The sequence below is a fragment of the Malaclemys terrapin genome, chromosome 9 (genome assembly GCF_027887155.1).
Source record: "Malaclemys terrapin pileata isolate rMalTer1 chromosome 9, rMalTer1.hap1, whole genome shotgun sequence".
NCBI lineage: Eukaryota > Metazoa > Chordata > Testudines > Emydidae > Malaclemys > Malaclemys terrapin.
In genome coordinates, this window is record NC_071513.1 from 81857223 (window position 1) to 81877234 (window position 20012).

Below are 20012 nucleotides of genomic sequence, written 5' to 3' on the forward strand. Positions count from 1 at the left end.
CCCCACCTCGAGACTCCTACCCCATTCAAACCCCCCCATTCCCTGACAGCCCCTCTGGGACCCCTGCCTCATCCACACACACCCACTCCCTGTTCCCTGACTGCCCCCGGACCCCCACCACCACCCCATCCAACCCCTCTTCTCATTCCTGATGGCCCCCCCCAGGACCCCTGCCCCATTCAACCACCCCTTCTCCCTGTCCCCCGCCAGCCCATCCAACCCCCCCTCCTTCCTGACCGCCCACCCCTGGAATACCTGCACCCATTCAACCCCATTTCCCATCCAACTACCATCCACACCCCCACTCCCTATCACCCCAAACTCCCCTGCCCTCTACCCAACCCCCCTGCTCCCTGACCACGCTGCCTGGAGCACGGGTGGCTGGTGGCGCTATAGCCGCGCCGCCCGCCTGGAGCTGGGCCACGCTCCCACCACACAGCACCGGGTCAGGCTGGGCTCTGCAGCTGCGCTGCCCCAGGAGCTCACAGTCCTGCCACCCAGAGCATTGAGCCAGCAGCGGAGCGAGTGGGCTGCAGGCGAGGGGGAACAGTAGGGGAGGGGCCAGGGGCTAGCCTCCTGGGCCAGGAGCTCGGGGACCGTGCAGGACGGTCCCATGGGACGGATGTGGCCCATAAGCTGTAGTTTGCCCACCCCTGGTCTAGATAATACTTAGTCCTGTCATCAGTGCAGGGGACTGGACTAGATGACCTCTCAAGGTCCCTTCCAGTCCTATGGTTCTATAAAGGAGACCAAAATATTCCCCCCCAGTCCCCATACACACACAAATTCAAATGTTGTCTATCCCATCTTCCAGGGAGATTCTGTGCAGGACTGGAGAAATAATAGGATTATGATATCTCAGGAACCAAGGAACTGAGACGTGATAGGATATATAATATATTTAGAACTATTTAACTCAAACACTGGACAAACTGTTGAAAGATTACTCTGTCAGAGATTCCACCCACCCATCTACCACCACCCACCTTTGTCAATTAAGCACAGAAAACTCCCACTCCACTTCTCTGGTCCAAGAACAACTCCAACAAAACTAAGGAAATATTTATGCTCCTGATATTTCTATGGTAAACGAGCAGGAGAAAAAGAGCTTTAAAAATACCTCTCAGACCTGGATACAGGATAAAGCAACAAAAAGGAAAAGGGGCACAAAACCACTTTCTTCCATCACAGGTCATCTTTAAAAGCTATAGCTATGAAGAGTATGTTTTAGAGCAGTGGTTCTCAACTGGGGGTACATAGAGGTCTTCCAGGGGGTACATCAACTCATCTAGATATTTGCCTAGTTTTACAACAGGCTACATAAGAGCACTAGTGAAGTCAGTACAAAATAAAATTTCATATAGACAAAATGAGAAAGTAAGCAATTTTTCAGTAATAGCGTGCTGTGGCATTTTGAATTCTGATGTCTGATTTTATAAGCAAGTAGCTTTTAAGTGAGATGAAACTTGGGGTACACAAGACAAATCAGACTCCTGAAAGGGGTACAGTAGTCTGAAAAGGCTGAGACCCACTGGTTTACAGTAATAGTGTAAAGAGTAGAATCTACCCCCCAACTGGGAAAGACCAATCTAATACTATAGGTATGTACTAGACAGATAGGGGAGCAGCCAGTATCTAACCACCATAATGCTACAGAGCATTCAGAAGTTCAGGCTTTGTTATTCTCACAATGTTTTTACAACACTGCAACTTCATTGATTTCAAAGTTAATCTTGATTAACATCATTGTAACAGTCCTTTAATTTTCTCCATCCATCCACAAGTTAGGGGAAGGGAAGTAGAACTGAAATTCTTTTAGGAATAATTTGAAGCTCAGAGAGATTGCCAAAATCCTTTCTGCCAATTTGGAAACATAGGGTCTTAGAAACACCCCACAACAACTGCTGTATGTAGTACAAGTGCATTTGCACTACCAATTTCTACTATTCAGTGGTGTACAATACCAGTTACCACCAAGTATGTATTTAATTATCCTTTATTTGAAAAACAAACAAAAAAAAGGTATTTTAAGAAATGCTTTCATTGCAAAACAAAGTGAAATCCACAAAATAAATTAAAAAAAAACCCATTGAAATTGTAGCATCACATTATTGAAATAAGTCCAAAGATCTTCCAGTCTAAAGTTTCCATAAATTCGTATTTTAATGATGAGCAAGGAAGTAACCATCTGGTGTCTTGTGAACAAATTTTAAGAGTCCCAGACCAGACATCATAAACTCAGAGACACAAGGTGGGTGAGGTAATATCTTTTCCTGGACCAACTTCTGTTGGTGAAAGGGACAAGCTTTCAAGTTTCACAGAGCTCTTCCTCAGGTTGAAGAACTCTGATACTCAAAAGCTCGTCCCTTCCACCAGCAGAAGTTGATCCAGGAAAAGATATTACCTCATCCACCTTGTCTCTCTCATATCCTGGGACCAACATAGCTACAGCATTACAAACAAAAATAAATCCTTTAACAAAAATATTTTTTAAAACAATAGTTTTTCCATTTTAGCAAAATTGATTTGGAGGTAACTTTAAATAAAATCAGCCATTTGCAGTGGTCCCTGGGCATCTTAGTTATGGTTCCAATGTAATTTTGTTCCAGTTTAACAAGATTAATATTCACTTTAATTTACTTTAAACAATAATTTAAAATAGTAGTGTGTGTTTTATTTCTCTTGTATCATAAGCAAACTACATAGAATTATTAAATCTCCCCATTTAACAACATGTATCTCCAGGACAGTACACTTAATAGAAAAACATGTTTCTTGAAATATTCCAGCATACACATATATTATTGTTTTCGCAATAATAATTCAACAGTAACTGAATTTCATAATAAATTCATTCTTAACCAGAGTTCCTGGATATCAGCCAACTGCTGAAATTGTGTCTCCCCAGTGCTAAATTTGAAGAGGTTCATTTATGCAGTACATTCTACCAGCTTTCATTAAGAATTGTGTAAACAGTACAGAAGTAATCATAACCCACTAATGGTCCACTTTTATATCTTACAGTTCTTTATCTCAAATTACTAGTTGTAGGCTTCTTCAGAAAAAATCAGTACATTAGACAATACCAATATGGTCCTGACATTTCAGATACAGTACAGAGTTCAGTCAAACTTATAAACCAAGGCAACAATAAAAAAAAAGTGTTCATGTTCCTGTATCAAGAACCTTTTAATGCTATGTAGAAGGTTCAAATTTAAAATGTTTCACACAATGGATTTCAGCCTCTTAGATCTAGTAACATGAACTAGAAGTTACCATGTATTATAGGATTTTCACTGGAAAAAATGTTCTTTGAAATTTGTATTAAATTTGAACATTTTACAACATTTCAATTAACTTGTAGTGGAAAAAAAATCAAGCTGAGTTCACAAAATATAAATCCTCTAAACCTGGATTTTTCATGATAGAATTACAAGGTAGATACTTATATCAGAACAATATTTAATAAATTATAAAATATCACACACCCAACCATGTACAGACAGCCTTCAAAGCATCTCTTTGCCATAGCTTTAGATAATGTGCAAAATTGACGGGTCCTGCAAGATTCTGAGTATTCGTGCAAGATGCTGCAAACCCTCAACTCCTAGTCTTCAAATGGGGGTTGAAGGTGCTCAGCACCTTGCAGGATTGAATCCTAAAAAGTTGGTTGGATTAATGCAATAAGATCCATTCTGTTACATAGGCAGTGTAACAGCAGTTCTCAACATAGGGGTGGGGCCAGCAGCAAGTCTTCTTACTCATTCACAGTGCCACTCACTCAAATTTTGCTTGGCCACCCCTCAATCCTGAGGGAGGGCCAGGCCAAATTTGAATGAGTGGCATTATGACGACATGAGTGAGCAACATTGTGACCTGACACACAGGATTGCAGCCACTCAAATTCGGGTTGGCCACCCCTCCATCATGACAGAAAGTCATCTGGGGGCCAAATTTGAACAAGTCGCATTGTGACCTGGCACACAGGGTTGCAGCGCCCATTAGCACTCTTCGATGCTGACATTGAGAAATACTGCCCTGGGTATTAAGGTTAAGGCTTTTACAAGGTTTCCTAGCCTATGCACAATTAGTCTGTTGATCTTGCTGTCTGATTTATGTAAAGTAGCATCTCCTTTATTAGAATCAATATATTAATAGCTCCAGTTCCATCCTGATTATATTAGAAAATCCCATTTTGTGAAGCGAGGCTTCAATATTAAAAAAGTTGGGGGGCGGAGGGGGCCTGGCTCATAAAAATTGAGAAACCCCAGTCTAACATCTCCCTGTTCTGTTTTATCAAGACTCGAGATCTCTACACCATCCTTTATCAGTCAGTTATATATTTATACCATATTTCAGATCACGGGGGTGTTTGTTTTCAGGTAGCTTTTAATGTAATTTCACAAAACTACAATGAAATATTACAACTTTGCAGAAAACTCGCTATTATTGGTAGATGACAAAAGTTGGGAATAGCCCTAATCTACTTGAGTTCTAGTTAAGAATAAAGTATTTCTAAGCAACTTGAGACACTAATTGTTAATTTAAAAAGAGGAAAAAGTTTAAATGCTTGTGAAAGGGTATTGGACTGACAGCATTATTATAATAATAATAAAAAAATCTCTTTACAAAATGGATACAAGAACATTCCCACGCTGCCCAACCAATGCACCTCAACGCTGTTCTGGAGAGATATCTAGAAACAAAGCAGATAACTTCAGTTTACATGGCCCATCAATCCTTCAGCTCTTTGCTGTGACTGCCAAACAAGAGTGCTTGATATTTATGACAAGACCACCTACCTACTAAGAAAGGGTCTGAGAACACCAACTTATTTGGCTGATATCCTTATTATAGACGATAAATGATAATGACTTCTGATCACTTCAATCCAGAACTAGATTCAGACTAATGAGTTAGATGTGCCCATGTCCAAAGATCACTAGTCATGATGCTCCCTAGGTATACTGGGGGAAAAAGTTTATTTACTTGGTGCCATAAAACATCTATTGACTAAGAGGCAATATATTTACCCATTTACATTATGCAATGTTTCCACATAATAGTACCTAGAATGTCCTTCACTTTCTCCAATTTCCCATTTAAATATTAAGTAGTAAGTTTTCTCATCATGCCAGTTGAAATCTGTGCACATCTAGATGTATTCCTCTTTATGAGAGAGAAAGCATGTACCATTAACAGGATCATTTAGCAATCTGCCACTCAAACGTTATAACTGCAGCATTTCCAATTTAAGCTATGTTAAAACACAGCACAAGATATTCCTTCATTTGACAGACCAGACATTGAAAGTAGTTATTAAACTATGTCTTTTACCTAAAGAAAGTACATTTCAAATACATTACTTTGTTTTACTATTGATTTTGGTTTTAGGTTTTATTTAGAAATTGCAAAGTTGCTCTGATGATTAAGCTACTTCAAATACAAAATATTTTATTAATAAATCATCTTGGCACATGTAAAAACAGTAATACAGAATTGCAAAAGGAGGGCCAACTGGAAAAATGTCTGCATTTAGTTGTATATATTCTGCAGTCCATAAGTTTTTGCAAAAGCAGGCAAAAAGTAAAAGCCATATTCAAGCCATTAGAGGACTTTTGGTCATGGCTGAAAACTGACAACTGCTTTTCTATGCTACTAAAGCTGGCAGTATGTTCTGTTTGCACTTATCCAGCAGACAGCAATGGATTTAAATTAACCCAAATAATTTAAACTTTATCTTAAAGATTTTGGAAAATGAAAATATTTCATGCGAGAGCTGTGCTTTTATATTCAAGTCAGTAGGCTTGATTTCTTAATCAGTTATTTTAAGAGAATTAAGATACAGATAATATGCTATTGTTAAATTGGACCAACACACTGCAGCAAGAGGAAACTGGAGTTCAGAACTCCAGCTATATCTCAATTCTGCACTTGTGTTCTCTGATGACATCCAGCCAAATGCAAGCTTATTTTTTTATTGTGGGTGAGGGTGGAAGGAGGTAGGGGAGCAATCTTTGGTACTCAAACAAACCAACCAACCCACCCACCCTTCTCTCCCAACTGTTACCAATAATCTTTTACTCCCCAGACCTGAATAAAAACCCTACCATTATGTTTAATCCTAATTCAATTAGAATCAAGAATTAATGTTAATTTATGTCAGCAAAAAAATTATTTTCTTTAAAAATATTAAAAGCACACAAGACAGGTGGAACATCTGATATTTAATTGAGTATTATAGAGAATCAGATATTAACCTATCACCTTTAAAAAGGTATTTTTAATATTATTCAATTGAAGTAATGATGTATAACATACCTCCGACAAAATACACAAGTGCCTTTTCATTGGATATACAGCACGCTGTGCATAACTAAGGCACTCAAGAAACTAATTCATCTGCTGATAATGAATGTAGCAAGCAAATCTCAATTAGAAAGTACCAGTTTATGAATTTTTGAAGGAATTGTTATAGATGATGTTTGTACAGTTAGTTACAACCTATTTCTTAACCGGTTAATGTGCTGTAATGAGCAATTTTATCATCACCACAGACTACATCTTTCAAAGGCACTGAATGTCTTTTGTTCACCCTTCTCTTTAGACTATACATAAATGTTTATGACTTCTCACTCATTTTTTAATCTGTATGTTCCAATTCTCACGTAATACAAGAACTACACAGCCAGTCACATTTCTCCCTCACAAATGCGAACAGAACCCAGTAAGGATTATGCCAGCTTTTATTATTTTGAAGCTTAGCCTTTAACACACAAAAGCTTCAACACTCGATCTGACCCTTCAACACTCAAGGCTTACTAAGGGCACTGTGCAGCACTCATCACATAAATCCCACCTCATACTACTTTTACTGCAAAAAAAAAAAAAAAACTGATCTACTTTTTGAAACAAAGTGCCTTGAAACAAGAGACAATAAATTAAAAACCTTTCAAATCTATAAAAAAATATTGTTTCTTATAAATCTTTAAAGCTTATAAAAGCCAGAAAATACATTTAAAAGAGGCTTTTAAACACACTGTTTCAACCATTGAAGTGTGGTTGTGGTCAGGAAAGTGATAAGAAAATGACATGTGTGTTCTACATTTACTCTTCCTCAATCACTGCTATTTTATATATGCTTAGTTTACAAATTAAATATTCTTTTAAATTACAGCACTCCCAAGGCCAACTTGTTAATTGATCAAGCCAAAATTGTTTCTGCTTAACTTTCTTTTTTTAAAAAGAGAACACAACTTAGCTGAAAATGCTGATTTTGATATATACATATGGAACAGTTTGCTCCTCTATAGCTACTGCACTGCAATTTAAGTGTTGCTGGTCTAAACAGATAAAGGCAGCCATGACTCTGAAGCTAGAGGACATAAATGTGTAGTACAAACTTGCCATTTTTGAGAATTACTTTTCTGACCTTAACTAGATTTTCACACAGAGCAAATGGTATTACATACACAAATGCCACTTTTAGTGGTCTTAGTTTTCCCAACCATTTGGCATTTTAAAAATATGTATATTCCTGTTTAATGAGTATGAAATGTCTCTGCACTAAAACTAAGCTCTAACGACTTGCTAGTTCCATCCAGTATTTAAATTACATCAATTGGTCCTCTTGCATTTCCATGAAGATTGTCCTTCATCTTGCAGCTTTTTAAGTTTTGGCCCAAGAAGGAACCACCAGACAAATCCCAGAGCAACGCATATTATGGATTCTACATAATAACCATCCAGGGTCGTAACACAAGAGCCACCAAGTTTTGTACAGAGCTGTGAGAGAAACAAACATATTTATTAAACAATTGAAACATTTGACCAGTATTTCTTTACAGTGAGACAAGTGCTTAACATTCAAATATAGAAAGGATTTTGCTGTTATCTAACTATATTTTATATAAGCACACATTTTAGATGCCCAATTATGCTACCCTTCATAGTTGCCTTTTCCCCTTCCATACCCCCTCTCCCCTGCAAAAAAACCCATTAGTTTCTTGGCCAAGAAGAAAAACAGGATCAGGACAGGAAAATGAGCCACACAGAGAGGTATATCTTCCCCAATACAATAAAGTATCTACACCAAGACTCATGCAGAGTCAGTGCTGCTTCCAGCAGCAGCAACTGCCACAGTTATCGGTGTTCCCTCCTCCAGAGTAGGGTCACAGAGGGCAGCCACAGGCTGGCATTCAATGTGAACATGAGTACAAGGAACACAGAGGGGAAACCTTAGTCAGAGAATCCCTCTTTATGGGGCAGTGAGCTAACCATGAGTAACAACGATGATCCTCTCAGTTGGGGGCTTCATTACCCACAGATCTTTGGATTCCACTTCATTATTCACTCCTTCCTCTTGGATGGTCAACAACCCTGCAGAGTTTATTAAATTGCCTTCTCTCCTCGTGTGCTTTTGATGATGGGAGCATATGGGCCTTGGGGATCAATTCAATAACCAAAAAAAAAAAAACCCACCAAAAACCACTATGCCCAGCTTGTGCATTGCATACAGATGGAAAAATTGCAATCAGTATTCCAAAGCCCATGAAAAATGTTCATATTTCAGAAGCCTAGACTCATTTTTAGAATTCAAACTCTTGCATTATACTGTATTACAGACCTCTTATTATATTGTCTGCAGATCTACAACATTATGTATTCATTTTGTCTACAACTATTGTTGGTATCTAAGGCTATGCCTATGGAGCACACCTTTTAAAAAACACTTCTCTCCCTCCCCCCCCAAAAAAAATGTTTATAGTGCAAATTCAGTGCAGTCACTATGCATTTAACAGGAATGAGAAAGTACTGAAACCAAACTCCCTTCTCTGAAGTGCTGTCCAGACCAGCAACTTGTGGTCAGGGAAGCAAAAGGAAGCGATACAAATGGGGGAGACGTGGAAACAGACTGGAGGAGGAAGAGATTCACTCACCTACTTCAGGGAGGAGGGCGAGAGGATGGGAGATCTAATTAGTAACAGGAATGAAGAGAGGTATACCCAGGAATCTCAGATTTCTCAGAGCTGGAATCAATTTTTTCCAGAATGGAGAGTTACTCTGGTTCAAAGAAATCCTGCTTTGCTCCATACCTATTGTTTGGATCCAATATTTATATCCCTAGAATGCTTTGTGAAATTGGTATGCTTCTACAGCCCAAACAGTATTCTAAATACATAAGAGCATTCTATGGTGAAGTTTGAGCCATGAGCAAAAAACCCAGGGGTTTGACTAAAGCAAGTGAGTTACAAGATGACAGTTATTTCTTGCTTCAGCAAAGACGTGAATTTGAAGTCCTCATTTCCCCAAATTTTTTTAGTTGTGCTTATGCTGTTTTGCTCTACTGTGTGTGCAGTAGCACAGCGCATTCTATTCTTCAGAACATCCATGAGAGCATTAGAGAGAGTGGGAGTGGAGCCAATTTCACTGCCCTAGAAGCAGTGAAACATCAAATGGTCAGGAAGAAGGGATGTTCAAAAATGGGGGGAGTAAAGAAAAAGGCAAATTAGAAAGAATCAGAAGGTGATAAAACAGAAAACCCACTGAGGAGGAAAAAGGGGAAAAGAAATATGGGGGGTATGGGGGGAGAAATATCCTGCCAAAAATAAATAAAAAGCACCTAATCACAACATTCCAAACTGTAAAAAATCCTGGTCCACCCAGGCTTGAGGGGTGCAACCACATCCTCTGTACTCCTGCTACTAATCCAGTCTTTCACCGCATCCCTGAGAAGTCTCCTCCCACTCCCCTATAAAGAAAGAAGTAAACATCCTGAAGTTGTAGTTTTCTAACAGGACAATATGTGTGTGTTTAATAACTGAACAGTAGAAAAAAAAAATCAAACTTCATATTAGTGGAAGTTTAATATAAAAAGCAACTGGACCTGGGTGGGGATAGGGTCCAGAGTGACCTAGACAAATTGGAGGATTGGGCCAGAAGAAATCTGATGAGATTCAACAAGGATAAGTGCAGAATCCTGCACTTAGGATGGAAGAATCCCATGCACCGCTACAGGCTGGGGACTGACTGGCTAAGCAGCAGTTCTGCAGAAAAGGACCTGGGGATTACAGTGAATGAGAAGCTGGATATGAGTCAGTAGTGTGCACTTGTTGTCAAGAAGGCTAACGGCATATTGGGCTGCATTAGTAGGAGCCAGCAGATCGAGGGAAGTGATTATTCCCCTCTATTCAGCACTGGTGAGACCACATCTGGAGTATTGTGTCCAGTTTTGGGCCCCCCCACTACAGAAAGGATGTGGACAAATTGGAGAGAGTCCAGTGGAGGGCAACGAAAATGATCAGGGGGCTGGGGCACATGGCTTACAAGGAGAGGCTGAGGGAACTGAGGTTATTTAGTCTGCAGAAAAGATTTTTGATAGCAGCCTTCAACTACCTAAAGGGGGGTTTCAATGAGGATGGAGGTCAGCTGTTCTCAGTGCTGGCAGATGACAGAACAAGGAACAATGGTCTCAAGTTGCAGTGGGGGAGGTCTAGGTTGAATATTAGGAAACACTATTGCACTAGGAGGGTGGTGAAGCACTGAAATGGGTTACCTAGGGACGTGGTGGAATCTCCATCCTTAGAGGTTTTTAAGGCCTGGCTTGACAAAGCCCTGGCTGGAATGATTTAGTCGGTGTTGGTCCTGCCTTGAGCAGGGGGTTGGACTAGATGACCTCCTGGGGTCTCTTCAAACCCTCATCTTCTATGATTCTCTGAGACATTTTGAAGGCCTTTGAATGTGCAAGACACGGTAAGAGAAACCATTATTATAATATTTAGACAACATCAGAGTGGAGACCATCACACTTTCCAAACTTACTTCTGCAGCAGCTGTAGTTCCACAACTCTGTTCCTGTGCGCCTATACACTCTTTCACTGTAAGTGGATCAACAAGCCAAAGAGCTACCGTGGCAGGCCAGTTTCCTCCCAGATTCGACACAGTATTTAGAAGTGTCATATACGTTCCTCCAATCAGTGGATCACTAACTTTGGCATTGAAAGCCATTATAGCAACATACATGCTGTACAACGTAATCTGATGGGGGAAAATAATAAAATTGATTCAATTATTCTTAACTGTTTTTAATCTAAAAACAAATTACTTGAAATATAGTAACATTTATTTTATATTATTGCAGTTCTTCTTCTAGAGATCTGTGCAGTTAATCACTAGAAAAGTTTCTTTGTGGTCAGGATTTGTCTGCATTCAACAACAGGAGGAAATCTTGCTATTTGCTTTGGCTCAGACATATGTAGACCCAGCCTCAGATATTTTGGAGTTATCTGAAATAGATTTCAGGTATGACAGATCAAATTGAATATGCTTTAATAAATTTAAGGTTGTCAATCAGATTATTTTAAAGAGAGTTCACAAACACTGGCCCCGTTTCAAAGCACACTGAAGTCAACAGGCTTTGTATTCAACCCATTGTGCTATTCCTAACAGTCAATAAAATGCAACTTTATATGCTTTTTAGGGCAGGGATCTCACATTAATTTCTGTGTACTTTTATGGAACTAGGTGATCATCGTGTTGGTCAGACTCAAACACAAATGGTTCCCCCGACTCCCATTCAAATGGGTTTCTTTAGCTCACTTTCAGAAAAATAATTTCTGGAGGAAAAAAGCTGAGCTAGCAAATAAAAGTGTGGCAGAAAGTCTCTGATGCACCACACTAGAGCAAAGAGAAATCCTATGAGCAGGCTGATTGATCTGTTCTACTGTATGGGTTTGGTTATTCAGTTAACTCCATCTCATAATCCTATTTATTAGTTAACTCCATTTTATAACTTTATTTCAATCTCCCATTATAAGAGCGCCAGTATAATTAAGACGAGGACAAAGCCAGATAATTATATTTTTACAAGAGAATGAGTTATAAAGATAGTCCACGCATGCCCCCTGCAGAAAAATTCTATCTTTATGACAACAAAACGTAGCAACTTGTTACCTGATGTAAAGCATAACTCAGCAACACCACAATATAGTAATAGATAGGAAATCCTCCTTCATGTTGTACTTTAGGAGTCCACCAAACCAAAAGAGCAAATCCCAAGCCTATCAGTAACCTGTAACAAAAGGGAAGAGCCTTTAATTCTAGCTTCTGAATTTAAATATGTGGGCATGAATCACTGCATAACTTGGAAAACCTACAGCATTCATGTGTGAGCAAAGATGCTTTTTAAAATAGTTAGTGACATGAATCAATGTATCTGAAAGATTATAGTAAAAATCTATTTAAAATATACCTAAAATGATTATAAGATCGACACAAACTGTTTTTAAGTTCATGTGACTACATATAAATATAAAAGCAACTGAAGTTGTAAACATTTCATACTAAACTAGTTTTGCTTGGCAGTGAATGGTATAGCTAAGGTTATGGAAAGTCTCCAGAAATAACCCTCTCCATTTTCAAATGCTCATTACTTTCAGAAAAGTTCTCTTTTGGGTGAAAACAACCACACAATTTAGCTAAGGGTCTGTCTGTTTTTTTAAATTTGGAGCAAAAACTATTTACTCACTTTTGAGTTATTCAAGAGCAAGAGATACTCTTTTTTTCCTGCAGTTTAAAAAAGGTAAGACTTTTATACATATATATCCTGAAAAAATATGCAGAAAATTGAAATTTTGGTATTTAGCAAATTACTGAATATACAATATTGCTCTTAGTTGCATAGATGAGGTTTGTGCTGTTTCATCACTGTGGAGATCCATTTGTTTGACAGTGCTGCAACCATGGAAGTACAAAGTGAAATCAGCAGAATCTAATTCCCTTTTTCTAAAATGTAAAAAGGTATCAACAACTAGACTACAGTGTGACAATTTTAGACATTTAAGAGACATAAAATGCAAATGTTAAGTTTCTCATCTTTGATGCCCCCATATTGCATAAACAGGCTGACAACCGTTTCCCTTATTCTCACAACTGAACCCAATGAGGTATATGGGACTACTAGCATGAGTATATCAAGTAGGATTTAGCAGATGGAGTATATCAAGTAGGATTTAGCAGATGAAATATTTTGGATTACTAGTTATGGGCCAGATTTTGCCATCCTTACACTGAGAAGTACCTTGCTATACAAATACAGCCACTGACTTTAGTGAAAAAAAATGGAGAGTAAGGTACTACTTGAGTAAGGGTGGAAGAATATCACTCTGTACTGCCAGATGTACATCTTGCTTAAAGCAAAAAAAGCACAATTCTGATTTCAAATATACATGCCCAACACTAACTGGCTTCAACAGAAGTTACACAGATGTATTGGAGGGAAAAATTGGGCCCTGAAATGTGGGCAAGTTTACTATGAGAATCTTAACTTGCCTATTTCTTTATGTCTGTATGTTTGAAAAGTACAACACATTATTTTTATTTATTCAGACTATACAATTCACATACATTGTATAAACATGGAAAGTAAAAATCTATCATCTACTTTTTTACCTAAAAGGCATAGCTTTGTAAAATGTGTTCAGTGGCTGTGGACCTGCTGTGTATTTGCTGATGATCAGAGGCAATATTATCTGTAAAGGTACTATTGGAACAGCTAGTAGAGCTAAGTGTTCTTTAGGTACTCCTTCTTCCACCAATTTAAGTCCTGTTACTGCATCCGCTGCTGAGAAGCCAACCTGCAATGTAAGTTATAAAGAGAATAAAAACCTGAAAGCCAATGACAAACTTTGCTAGACTATCAAAATTATATTTCTCCAAATATTAATCCCCGAGTAGTTTGGCACTTAAAATGAACTACAATTTGCCTTTTTTCCCCTATAGTTCACTTCCAAATATAGATCCAGTCCTGTTGCAAATTCTGCATGGGAGGACTTCTGCACTTGCACACTGCTCGTTGTAGTATCAAGGCCATAGTGAGGAAGTTAAAAGCAGCAACAAATTTCCTGGTCATATGAATGCTGCAGGTAACAATGAAGACTATCAATATAAAACTGTGGAAACCTCCATTGCACAATTTTGTTTGCCACAGAAATTAAATCTACAGTGCCACAGAATTCCAAAGACCCTACAAATACCCAAGTATTCTTCAAATTGCAGATTAGATTTTAGAATTCCAAATTAGAGGAAACAGCCTTGCCAATATACTGGAGATACAATCAGAAGTTCACACAAACCCCAAAGAAAATCGTGTTGCAACTCTAATTTTAAAAAATGTCTTTACATATTGTAAACAATGTACCTAATTCATATCAAAACATTAAAAACAGGAGGTTTAGATGCAAGTCTTTTGTACAACTCTACTCAAAAAAATGTATTATGCACACTTCAGATAATTTGCAACATGTAAACTGTGAAAAAAAATCCCTTTTCTGCCATGAAAGGTGAATACAGTTTGAAAACATGGCCCACAGGTTATCAACTATTATTCATAAGTATATTTACTCACTTTTGCTGTTAAAATCAGGACACAGAAAGTAAGAACTGCTGGCATTCTTACTATCGAGAAGAGCAGTTTGTATGTATCAGTGATGCCTTTTGTTTCTTCTTTTGATGGTGTTACTTCCTTGTTTTCCTTTTTCAAGAGGGCCACTAAAGTAGTAGTTATTAAGAAGACAGCTCCCCAGAAAAATAGGAAATCTGAAATTAAATTACCTTATCATAATTCAAATATATCACTGTCTACATTGTTAATTAGGAGCTCAATATGGGAAATTGACTTATTCTTCAAGAATATACACAGATACCTAGTAAACAGTAGTAATAGTAAATGGGAATTACAATCATACCAATCATGAGTAGCAATAGCATTAAAACTCATGTAACCCCCAAAACGGACATAAAATGTTCCTAAATCTGTTTGTTCTCCACTTTACCTGGAGGGAAAATGGCAAACTGGTGTCATTACAGGGATGTTTTGTATATTTGTTAGTTCAGTGAGCATGTTGGGGAGAAGAATCTGGGGGTAAAAGTGAAATTAAAATATACGCTTTTAAGGAATTTTAAATGTATATACAGCCTTTTATCCTAGAAGAGCTCAAAATACTTTAAGGAAAAAGCACTGTGTAGTGGTTAGAGAACAGAATGGGAAAATGAGAATTCTGAACGTCATTCTTGGTTCTATCACTGACATTAGCTCAAGGATACACAGTATAACTTCTCTGTGCCTCAGTTCTACACCAACAAAATGAGGATTATATTTACCTATATCACAAGGATTTAAGTTTAAAGTGCATAAGATCCACAGATGAAAGATGGTACAAAACAGTCAATTAAAGAGTCACTATACTACAATACTTGCACTGTCATTGGAGGGGGAATTATATTAATAGATTTTGTTTTAGAAGGAAGGAAAAGATTGGTAACTTTCTGAATTATTAAAACAATCAAGTACTGTAAATTAATTCTCCTAGGATATATTCTGTACTGTGCCTCTCAGAGGTGTAGGATAGACAGGGAAAAGGGTAAGGCAGCCTTAAGCCACCCTTATGTCCTCCTGATTCCTGACAACTCCAAGGGCCAGAGAGGCCCCTGACATATAACTAGCCAGTACAAAGCATGAAGGACCTAGAGAGCACATCTTTACCACATCTTAGTATTTCTCGGTCAGAGGGGAGAGAAGAAGGTAATTTAAACTGTTTTCTCCTATTTGCTGCTTCCATAATGCTTCAAATATTTCAATAAAATAGAAAAAGCCATGTGGTTTGACAAGCCTGCATTGTTGATTTAGTTAGTCAACTTCCTAAATTCCTCCTCCTCCAGAAAAAAACATAGGGCCCTCAAATGATCTTTTATATGATGTAAAGTATCAGTTTTCATTGTGCAGGCACAACAACTTGACAGCATGTACAAAAACTGCACTGTGGTAATAGTGCAAAAAGGTGCCACAGGGCAGAGAGTCGCTACTGCAGTGATAACAGACCAATTTACTAGGATTGAGATAATGCTCAAAGCTGTAATCACAAAGATATTCCTATTTTATACACATGCTTCTAATCAAGTCAATACTCTCAATTTGCACCAGCTGCAGTGATTAGTTTAGCTAAGAAAAGTATGCAGAAACAAACAAAAAATCAATGAACTGTTAATTAAGATTGGAAAGCTTAAATATAACTTGGTAAAAGTAACACATCCTTCCATCCAAAATGTCCACTGCTGATCAGTATGCAGATGGAGAAAAATGTGAAAAATCTTTTTTAAAATATCACTTAAAGGCTAATAAGCCTGTATTTAGGAGAGCATATAAATAAATTACACTCAGTGACAGTATTCCATGATGATAAAAGTTCAGTGAAACATATTGGGGCAATTAAGCAGTTATTAATCTAATCATCCTTATGAATCCTATTATACAGTCATTAAAATTATGTCCAACCAATAAATGACTACCGTTTCTTGCTAGTGCAAACATTTAAGACATTGATTACTTCCAAGGAAGTACACTAATGAAAGAAGTATTATTTCTAAACCTAACAGTGTAAATTTTATTTTGATGAGAGATTGAACATTAAGAAATGTAAATTTCCCTAGCTGATGATTAAGTGTATCCACGTAACATGCCTTTCCCACCATCATCCAATTTAGCATTCAAGGACAAGTTGAACAGGTTTGGTTATTTTCTTTATGAATGCTTCCGTAATAGTCACAGATCTCTTTTGTAAATAATACGGTTCATGTAAACTAAGATGACCTGAACAATGTGGGTATGTGGAGCAGAACTGAACCTCCTTAACAAAGCAGGAGCACACAACCTTATTCAGCAACTCTTGGAAGGAGAACAACCTGTCACAAAATCATGGTGGAAGGAGCCAGAAAAGTGTCAGAACTGGGGAAACAAGGAAGCTGCAGGGTGGAAAACAACAGAGTGCCAAACCATGGAAATGTAGTTCCATTTGGTAAGTGTACACACAAGCCTGTTGGCATGTATGCAACACCCAGAGCAGTACTGTCACTATAGGATAGTATTTTTCCTATATAAATTAGCATTCATTAACTTTAAATAAATAAATAACCATGAGAATTTTAGTGCCTGGGTAAGGGACCAGCTCAACACTCTGCAGACTGACATCCCCCATTTATCCATAGAACACAGACAGCACGAACCTCTGTTAACTCTTAATTGGAAAGCCCATCCCTAGAGGAGAGTTCAGGTTCTGCTGAGGCTGCCAGATGGGGTGCCAAATGTGGTGGTGGTTTTGTGATATAGCAACAAATGAAAAGTGACTATCCAACTCAAATAGCCAACCCATGTTAAAAGTTTCAGTTCACTACCAACCAGGGCCACACTGGACTAGTGACCTGGAACAGTTCCCAATTCTGATCCTCTGAGCTATCCAAGTTCCTTGGAAAATTTAGTTGCCAATGGTCAAGCTTGTCACAGCACATACGAAACATCTATGCTTTAACAACTTCTGAAATTCCTGGTCAACATACATAATAAATGCAGCCTACATATACCCAATAACAAAAATGCAGAGCCTAGTGACTGACAATACCACTGGCTGTTATGTCATGATTCAGGGATACTCTGTTTTGCAGGAAGGAGTTGTTGTTGTTGTTTTTTAAAAGACGTGTAGTTATTTACATTTCCACTAATATGGCTTGAAAGATTCTTAGCATACCTAGTCCTGAACATTTATATTTTTGGGGCTACCATAAAAGGAATAACAGTGTTCATGCAAATGCAATATGATTTATAATCCTGAGAAAGAACAGCAAGAAAGAAAAAGATTATGTTTGTCTAGAAGAGGATCAGCTCAAAATAGCCTCCAATTATTTTGATCTAAACAGAATAAACCTTTAAAATTCAAAGTAGTGCTGACTTGACAGCTCTGAAAACTGAGGGCTGGTCTACACTGGGGGGGGGGGGGGGGGGAATCAATCCAAGATACGCAACTTCAGCTATGTGAATAGCGTAGTTGAAGTCGAAGTATCTTGGATCGAATTACCTGGGATCCACATGGCGCGGGATTGACGGCCGCAGCTCCCCCGTCGGCTGCGCTACTGCCGCTTGCTCTGGTGGAGTTCTGGAGTAGACGGTGAGCATGTTCAGGGATCGATATATCGCGTCTTAACGAGACTCAATCTATCGATCCCGGATATATCGATTGCTACCCGCCGATACGGCAAGGAGTGAAGACGTACTCTGAAATTCCTCTATACTCAAAACATTTTGCATGCCTTAACCCTGAGCTAGAAAGATGACCTCTAAGTTTAAGGGGTAGGGACCTTCCCTCTTAGCCTCTTTACAGAGATTGCCAATTGCACTCATTTATGCACTGGGACCTAGATTAAGACCCCACATTTCACCTAGACCAAACAATTTCCAGTCATTTTCAACCTGAATAACATTCAAACCTTTAAAACAAACCGAGATCGAAGGTTCCAAAATCCATTACCACTATCATGATTTGAATTTCAATATAGTATAGATGATACCTGAAAGGGTAACAATTCCTTTGGGTTGAGGTTGAAACCGCAAATATTTGTTACAGAAGGAGGCAGATTCAAGGGCCAAGAACAAGACATTTCCCAAAAAATAACCAGCTGTTTGGCCAACAGAGTTACAAGTGGAAGCATAGCCCACATTTTCCCGTGACAACATAGTCAGTGCCCAGCCATCCACAGCAATGTCCTGTGTGGCGGCCAGGAACTCAAACAAAAAGAAAGTCACAGTGAGGGCCACCACATCAGGACTCTTGCCCTCCACATCGCCTAACAGGAAGTCTACCTGTGTGGACAGGTACATCATAAAAAACCCCAGGATGTACTGAGTGGGCACAAGCCAGGACTTGCGGCGGCCAAAGCTCTTGAAATAGACTGCATCCACCAATGGGGCCCAGAGCAGCTTGAGACTGAAAGGCCAAAAGACAAAGCTGAAAAAAGCCTGGTCCTTATAGCTGACATTCTTGCTCTGTAAGATGAGTGGGATGCTGCCTGCCAGCCCCAATGGGATACCCTGTAGTACATAGAGAAAAAGGAGGAGCAGGATACTACCCAGTTCTGCCCGATATCCCCGGGGCACCATGTAGGATGGTGAGTTATGCTCCTGGAGCAGTGCCTCTGTGTCATCTTCTCCTAGTCTTTCAGTGTGATTATCCATGTACAGAGCTGGTGGTGGAGGCTTGATCTCCATGTCCATGGACTGGTGGTAGCTGCCAGGCCGGCGCTGCCGGCTGCTGTCCTTGTAAGAGATGGTTGGGCTCATGTTGCACACGAAGTCCGGATTTTTTTTGGACAGGGGATCCACTGTTCCCCAACAATCTTACAATGGCAAAGAGCAGCTCCTGCCCACTGCAAGTCACTTGGGACGCAAGTTCCCAGCTCTGCCCACCGCAGGCCAGCGCGGGATGGGCATGCGCAACTCTCCTCGCGCCCAGGCACAGGCTTTCAAGGCAGGGGGCTGTTCAGCTTTCCCCACCACAGAGCAGGGGAGTTTCTGTGCCCGCTGCTCGCCGGGCTTGGGGGGACCAAGTCTTCACTCCGTGGGTACCTCTTTCGTGGCGAGAAGGCACAGGAAGTTCAGCTCTTCCCCTTGCCGGGAAGTGTATGCGCTGCGAGGGGCCACCGCTCCGCCGGGGGGCGGGGGAAAGAGGTCGGTCAGCGACTACGCGCGGGGGGGGGTCGCTCCCCTTTACGGCTCCTCTCGCCAACGCGGGATCTTCGCGGAGGAGTCGCCCCTCTCCGGTCCGGCACCGGCCGCTTGCTGCTCACCAAGCCCCCCCGAGTGCTATCAATGGGCTTCAGCGCAGTACTTCCGGCTCCCCTGCCCGGTTGGGTCCGTCCTGTAATGGCTCCCCCGGAAATACTCGCCAGCACAAAGCTTCCTCCGAGGGGAAAAAAGCGGAAATCTCGCGTCTGCCGCGCCTAGCAGGCGTGGTCCCATCCCATTGGTGGGGAGGCGGGTGACGTTTGGGTCAAACGAGGCCGCTCTGTTTAATAGCATTCCACACCCTGCCACGGAGCAGCGCCGCCTCTGGCCGTCTGCTGGAACTACTCTCCGCTCTGCGGCAGCGCCCCCGCCGGCCTCTCTAGGAACCATTGCAGCTCTGCATCTT

The 20012-nt window shown here is 39.9% G+C and overlaps 1 protein-coding gene across 1 annotated transcript; it reads right to left on the reverse strand.

The window, feature by feature from the left end:
* Nucleotides 1-2139: 2139 nt before the first annotated feature.
* Nucleotides 2140-19731, reverse strand: SLC33A1 (solute carrier family 33 member 1). Its single transcript, XM_054040045.1, has 6 exons — nt 18394-19731; nt 14405-14595; nt 13450-13634; nt 11953-12070; nt 10822-11037; nt 2140-7785 (listed from the first exon to the last, which is right to left on the reverse strand). The coding sequence occupies exons 1-6, from the start codon at nt 19160-19162 to the stop codon at nt 7618-7620; spliced, it is 1647 nt and encodes a 548-aa protein (XP_053896020.1). The 5' UTR covers nt 19163-19731; the 3' UTR covers nt 2140-7617.
* Nucleotides 19732-20012: the final 281 nt, after the last annotated feature.

Bases quoted from the DNA above. Each gene is read 5' to 3' on its own strand.
- SLC33A1 (XM_054040045.1), bottom strand. From the start codon at position 19,162: ATGAGCCCAACCATCTCTTACAAGGACAGCAGCCGGCAGCGCCGGCCT. The intron at 11,038-11,952 runs GTAACAAGTTGC...TTCCCCCATCAG, and splicing joins TGAGTTATGCTTTACATCAG to ATTACGTTGTACAGCATGTA. The intron at 7,786-10,821 runs GTAAGTTTGGAA...TTTCTCTCACAG, and splicing joins GAACTACAGCTGCTGCAGAA to CTCTGTACAAAACTTGGTGG.